At 42.3% G+C, this 5941-nt stretch overlaps 1 protein-coding gene across 1 annotated transcript; it reads left to right on the top strand.

Annotated features, from left to right (window-relative positions):
* The first annotated feature begins 1048 nt into the window (after positions 1-1048).
* Positions 1049-5529, top strand: cdc20 (cell division cycle 20 homolog). Its single transcript, XM_012878973.3, has 11 exons — positions 1049-1191; positions 1569-1774; positions 1877-2013; positions 2104-2200; positions 2296-2421; positions 2532-2728; positions 2806-2900; positions 2982-3222; positions 4506-4631; positions 4722-4839; positions 5090-5529. The coding sequence occupies exons 1-11, from the start codon at positions 1091-1093 to the stop codon at positions 5266-5268; spliced, it is 1623 nt and encodes a 540-aa protein (XP_012734427.3). The 5' UTR covers positions 1049-1090; the 3' UTR covers positions 5269-5529.
* The last annotated feature ends 412 nt before the right edge of the window (positions 5530-5941 follow it).

Here is a 5941-nt window from a genome sequence, read left to right as displayed (position 1 = left end):
AAAAAATGTTAACAGCATACTTAAGAGGATTGTAAAGCTAAGACCATTCAAAAATTGTCAGTGATTCAAAGGCACGGCTTGCATTTGGAGTCAGCGCTTCAAGAGCCACCACACACGGACACATCCAGGAACATGGGCTGGAGCTGTCGCATTCCTTGTGTTAAGCCACTCCACACCCAGAGGCAATAAAAGCATCTGAGCTGGGCTGAGGAGAAAACAGACTGGGCTGTTTTTATTTGGCTCTGTGTCTTTTAACATAATTTTATTTGAAAATCAAAGTCTTGGAGTCCAGTGTTAAGTTGGTGATGAGTATGGGAACCATGCCATCTGCCGTTGTTGATCCATCGAGTTTTATCAAGCCTAAAATCAGTGCAGGACATTTTAGCACATGATGCTGTCAGCTGACAAGCTTTATTGAGAGGCTGATTTCATTTTCAGCAGGACTTTGCGTCACAGACTAATACCTGGTATCACTATTCTTGATTAGCCAGCAAACTGGCCTAAACCTATCTGTGGAGTATTATCCAAGGGAAGAGGGGGAAAAAAACTAGATCCAACAATGCTGACAAGATGAAGGGAGCTGGTAGAGTAATTCATCCAAACACCTAATAATTCAACAACACCTACTTGAATCAAAGAATAGGAAGACATTTGAAGTTATTGAAACAAACGTTGCTTTTGAAATTATGCCACGACTTTTGAAACTCACAACAAAAGTAGGAAATTATTGCTAAAATATAACTATATCGGATTTTTCAATAATAATTGCACATTCAATGATTGATATTATCTTAAATATTTTTCCATCAAAATACACATGTGACGTAGTTAATGTGTTTTTATTTCCTGTGTATAGATATTTTAGGTCGTTTTATTTTCCCCCATTATTTGATCCAATTATATAATCCAATCACGGAACCTAAAAAAAAATACCAACATGGGTTGATTCTTTTTTAGACGTGTGTCGCCGGAAATAGCAACCACCAATCAGAATAACGCATTCGCTCCAGCTACCGTGGCAACAAGAAGGACTCAACGGCAGCGTTTTGAAAGAGCCAATCAGAGAAGCGCTACGTGGGATTTAAACCGTATGGCGTCATCTGCACGAAATTCAAATTTCGCAGAGAGACGAGGAAAGGCGAGTCGTTCTTTCAAACGAGGAGTACACGTTTTCACTCGGAGGAGAAGTTGGTATGCCCGTTTTTTACGTTGCAAACCCGAGAGTATAGAAGTACTATATCCGTTTTGGATCTTATCTTACGGTAATTTTTCTTTAGACACGCGTATTTTGGTCGGGCTAATTATGTAAAACTTGCTTCTTGGATTTTAGTTGGACCCTGAAACGTATCAGTCCTACCCATAGCCGTTGTGGTGCTGTTTAAGAGCTAAATTATCGTTTCTGTTTTCATGTGTTCTCTTTAACTATACGCACGCATTTTGTTTTGGCTAGCATTAGCATGGCGCCGCCGCGTTTTAAGTTTTTAAAACGAAGGCTGTTTGCTTGTATATCTGCATAAAATCGACCTTCCCTCTCCATTATTATTATTTTCTACCTTGTTGGAGTTCAGGTTTGTGAACAAGATGGCGCAGTTTGGGTTTGAGAACGACATCCACAGCATCCTGAAGCTCGACATGCCGATCACAAACGCTCCCATGGCGAGGTGGCAGAGGAAGGCCAGCTCGTCCAGCACGTCCGCCGGCCTGAGCGGCCTGTCGCCTGGAAACTCTACCAATGTGTCGCTGAGCTCATCCAAAACTCCCACCAGAACACCGGGTAATGCTGCAAAGGATATATTGTCAGTCTCTTTCTTTTTAACAGAGTAAAAACGTGGAAGGGGCACTTGTAAGTTTGCATATATATATGTGATTTCTGCAGGTAAAGGCAAGAAAACGCCCTCGAAGATGGGAGGCGATCGCTTCATACCCATTAGGAACAACAAACAGATGGACGTGGCAAATTTCCTGCTTACAAAAGAGAACGAACCCGTGGATGCGACCAATACTGTCTCGGCAGTGAGTAGTTTGTCACGTTTCCCCTCTTTTTTTTGTAGCCTTTCGGCTGGAGCTGTGGTTTCTGACGTGCATGGCTATCTGTATTAATAGGAAAGCCAGAAAGTTTGGTCTGTGACGCTCAACGGCTACAACATTGAAGATGCAAAGATCCTGCACCTCGGAGGGAAGCCCCTGAACGCACCAGAAGGTAGTAACTGCAAACCTGCTTTCTTTAAAGCTGCATTATCCTCCCCCCTCAGCTTACCTTATGATCCTAACTTTTTATTTCTGTTTTATTCTAAGGCTATCAAAACAACTTGAAAGTCCTCTACAGTCAGGTTACGACGCCTGCCTCTCTCAAAAAGACCAGATATATATCTCCAACTCCTGAAAGAATCTTGGACGCCCCTGATCTTCGAAATGATTTTTGTAAGAATACTTAAACCCACATTTGAAGATAATTATTGTGTGTGTGTATAGGATTTTCCAACAACAAATGAGCCTGTCCTTAATGTTAACCTCTGCCCCCTCTTTTCCAGATTTGAATCTTCTTGACTGGAGCAGCCAAAACGTTCTTGCCGTAGCACTTCATAACAGCGTTTACCTCTGGAATGCAACCCAGGGAGACATTCTTCTTCTTATGAAGCTGGAGAACGAGGAGGACTACATCTGCTCGCTGTCCTGGACCAAGGAGGGAAGCTACCTGGCTGTTGGCACCAGTGACTGCAAGGTTCAGGTAAGTATCTCCACGTATGCGTCTTCTAATCAATGTGCTTTTCAGAGCCTGGATTAAAGGTGTTTTTCTATTTTTAGTTGTGGGACGTGGAAAATCAGAAGCGCCTGCGCAGCATGGCTAGCCATACGGCTAGAGTTGGCAGTCTGAGCTGGAATGACCATATTCTCTCCAGGTATAGTTGCTCTGACGCATGCGTGAAGCCAGCCGATTATTTAGGAAATGTAACTAAAGGAGCTTTCTCCCCTCCCTCCAGTGGCTCCAGATCCGGACACATCCACCACCATGACGTGAGGGTGGCAAACCATCACATCGCTACGCTTGCTGGGCATTCACAGGAAGTGTGTGGCCTCAGGTGGTCACCAGATGGGCGATACCTGGCCAGCGGCGGCAATGACAATCTGGTGTGTCTATGGCCCCGTGTGCAGGAGGGAAGCTCTGGCGGCCGCTTTGGTCGCTTAATCCGCTCCTGGAGCGAACATCAGGGAGCAGTCAAGGTGAGGGTGTGTTTTTATTATGCAGGCCTGCATGCTCCAAGGCTGTGGTCCCAAACTAAAATCCCCAAGGGCCGGTGTCCTGCAACATTTACAAGTGCAACTTGCCTTACACAGATGAACCAAATGGCTGAACTAACACACTAGCATGCAGTCAAGCTCTGCTAATGAGCTTCTATTGGAGTGAAGTGTGCTGAAGCGGCAAAGCATCTAAGAGTTTTGTTGCTGGTATGACATTGACTTTATTGTAGGATGAACAATCTTGATTGATACAGCACCACACGACGGCACCAGTAAAACAAACTCTTTATTGACACAATAGGTGGAAGTGATAGTCTAACTCGCTGGCCGATTATGCATAGAAGTAGAAATGAGGACCACACAAACAATCTCTAGCATCCCTTGACTTCAACTCAATGCAGCGCCTCTGGCTATAACCTGTCATGTTCCCGTTTCACAATTGGCATGCCTCTCACAGCTGTGCCAGCAGAACCAACAAGCACTAATGAGTTACCTCCTTAGATCTTCAGAATAAGTGTCCCAATGGCCAAAAATCTGCAATGCAATGGAAAATACATTAACTAAATTATGGCAGTAAAGTTGTATTTGTAACACTTTGTCATGCTGCAACCACAAACTCCAGTGTATTGATATGTGATGGTAATATGTGTAGTTTTAAAGAGGACTATGGTAACTCTGGAGCTGTCCAGATTCTTCTGGGGTTTCAGAAACTACTGCTGGGGGGGGGGATTTGTGAAGTCTTGTACTTCACAAATCCGATATTTATGGAAGAGCGGAAAGTAAAATCCCAAAGGAGTCCCGTTTGCCTGGAGCCAAGCAGGACACGGCAAATGTGTGGAGGAAGTTTACCTGAGACTAGACCAAAGCCATAACCTTGCCCATAATGCATCTTTAAAATTATAGTCCAAGTTTCAGTTCTTGGATTCAGATACCACATAATACCTGTAGCTTAATTTTAGTTTTGTTTTTATGATCTTGTTGCATATGGATGGAGAACTAAATATTTTTTGGAATGAGGAAACTAGATTTATTCTGCCTCCACTATACACATTTAACAGATGAATACGCTGTTCAAAAAAAATCAAAGGAACACTTTAAAACGTATTGGGTCTTAATTGGACAGTAATCGTATTGCATGCTGTGTGGAATGGTTTATATCTTGGGAACATATAGCAACATAAGTGATGCTATATCATTTGATGAGAACCATGATCACAGCAGCATCGTCTTTACTAAAAAGTATCGTCTGTCATTTCTGTTTTTAGGCTTTAGCCTGGTGTCCCTGGCAGACAAATATTCTTGCATCTGGCGGTGGCACCAGTGACCGCCACATTCGCATCTGGAACGTTAACACAGGCTCCTGCATCAGCTCGCTTGACACTCAATCCCAGGTAACATTAGTCTAAATCCTGGATTTTCAGTGTGGCTTTTTTTTTTTTTGTGCTTTTTCCTAAATTTACAACACGTCTTGTAAATTGCAGATTTCATCACTTGTGTTTGCACCAAACTACAACGAACTGGTCTCTGCACACGGATACGCCCATAACAATGTTGTCATTTGGAAGTATCCGTCACTCACTAAGGTTGCAGAACTTAATGGTAAGTGACAACTGTCTTTAATCTCGCTTGTATTTTACCCTTTTGTTATGGTGTGTAAATCGACAAACTTTATCCTGTCTAGCCCCCCCTTAAAATTCAGGAACATGTTTTAGTGTAAGGCATTTCTTGCTGATGTCTTGTGTCTACGTCTGGTTTAGCTGTGACCATTACCCAAGAAGGGTTATTGAAATTTGTTACTGGAGCAAAAATTGCAGTTTAAGTTTGTTTTTTTTTATTTTTTCTCTTTTAGGCCACGAGAGCAGAGTTCTCAACTTGATCTTGAGCCCAGACAATTCAACTGTAGCCACTGTTGCTGGAGATGAAACCATTCGTCTGTGGAAGTCCTTTGAAATGGATCCTGCAAAGAAGAAGGCCAAGGAGAGGGTGGTTCAATCGGCTGGGGGCGTCATTCGTAACTCCATCAGATAGTTTCTCTTGTATGTTATTATTATTTTTTTTTTTTGAGAGGTTTTATTTATACTTTTTTTTTTTTTTTTTTAAACTGCAATATGAGTTACACCCCCACCTGCCCCCAGTTCTTGCTACTATTGGGTATTTTATTGGTGTTTAGTCTCAATTGTTTAGAGAACCTGAATGGTGTGAGGGTGTTTTTGTGGGAGCATCATAACTTGTGTTTTTAAAATGTTCATTGAACCAGGCTTTTAATAAATGTATCAAATTATTTTCTTTGTGGCAATGACTGATTGTGGTTTTAAACAACTTTGCTTCATGCAGACTGCGTAGACTCCTTATGTATCATGGTGAATGGGTCTTCCATACTCCAGGATCACACAGTGCAGATCACCATTTCCTTTGGGCTGAGATGGGTTCAGAAGATGTTTTTATTCAGTGAGCACATTGCAGGAATGTAATTTACAATTGAGATCTATCATTTCATGCTAGTTTTAACTTGTTTCTATACTTCACAAAATTTAAGGCTGCCTAAAATTGCAAAATTAAGACCTCGAGTTGGTGTGCCAGCACATGAGAAGCAGTGCAAAACTTATTTTTCAGGGTCCTTGAGCTCCTGAGCCCCACTTGTAAGCAGGGCCGTGAAGGACTGCAATGATCTAGAACTTTTAAAGATCACTCTTCCAGCCCT

Source organism: Fundulus heteroclitus, chromosome 6, assembly GCF_011125445.2.
Source record: "Fundulus heteroclitus isolate FHET01 chromosome 6, MU-UCD_Fhet_4.1, whole genome shotgun sequence".
Classification (NCBI taxonomy): Eukaryota; Metazoa; Chordata; class Actinopteri; order Cyprinodontiformes; family Fundulidae; genus Fundulus; species Fundulus heteroclitus.
Note: the sequence above shows the minus strand (reverse complement) of the source record. Positions and strands in the feature narration are given on the sequence as shown.

Excerpts from the sequence above, each read along its gene's own strand:
- cdc20 (XM_012878973.3), top strand. The coding sequence starts at position 1,091 with ATGGCGTCATCTGCACGAAATTCAAATTTCGCAGAGAGACGAGGAAAG. Across the intron at positions 2,422-2,531 it reads TGATCTTCGAAATGATTTTT|ATTTGAATCTTCTTGACTGG; the intron begins GTAAGAATACTT and ends CCTCTTTTCCAG. Across the intron at positions 4,840-5,089 it reads TAAGGTTGCAGAACTTAATG|GCCACGAGAGCAGAGTTCTC; the intron begins GTAAGTGACAAC and ends TTTCTCTTTTAG.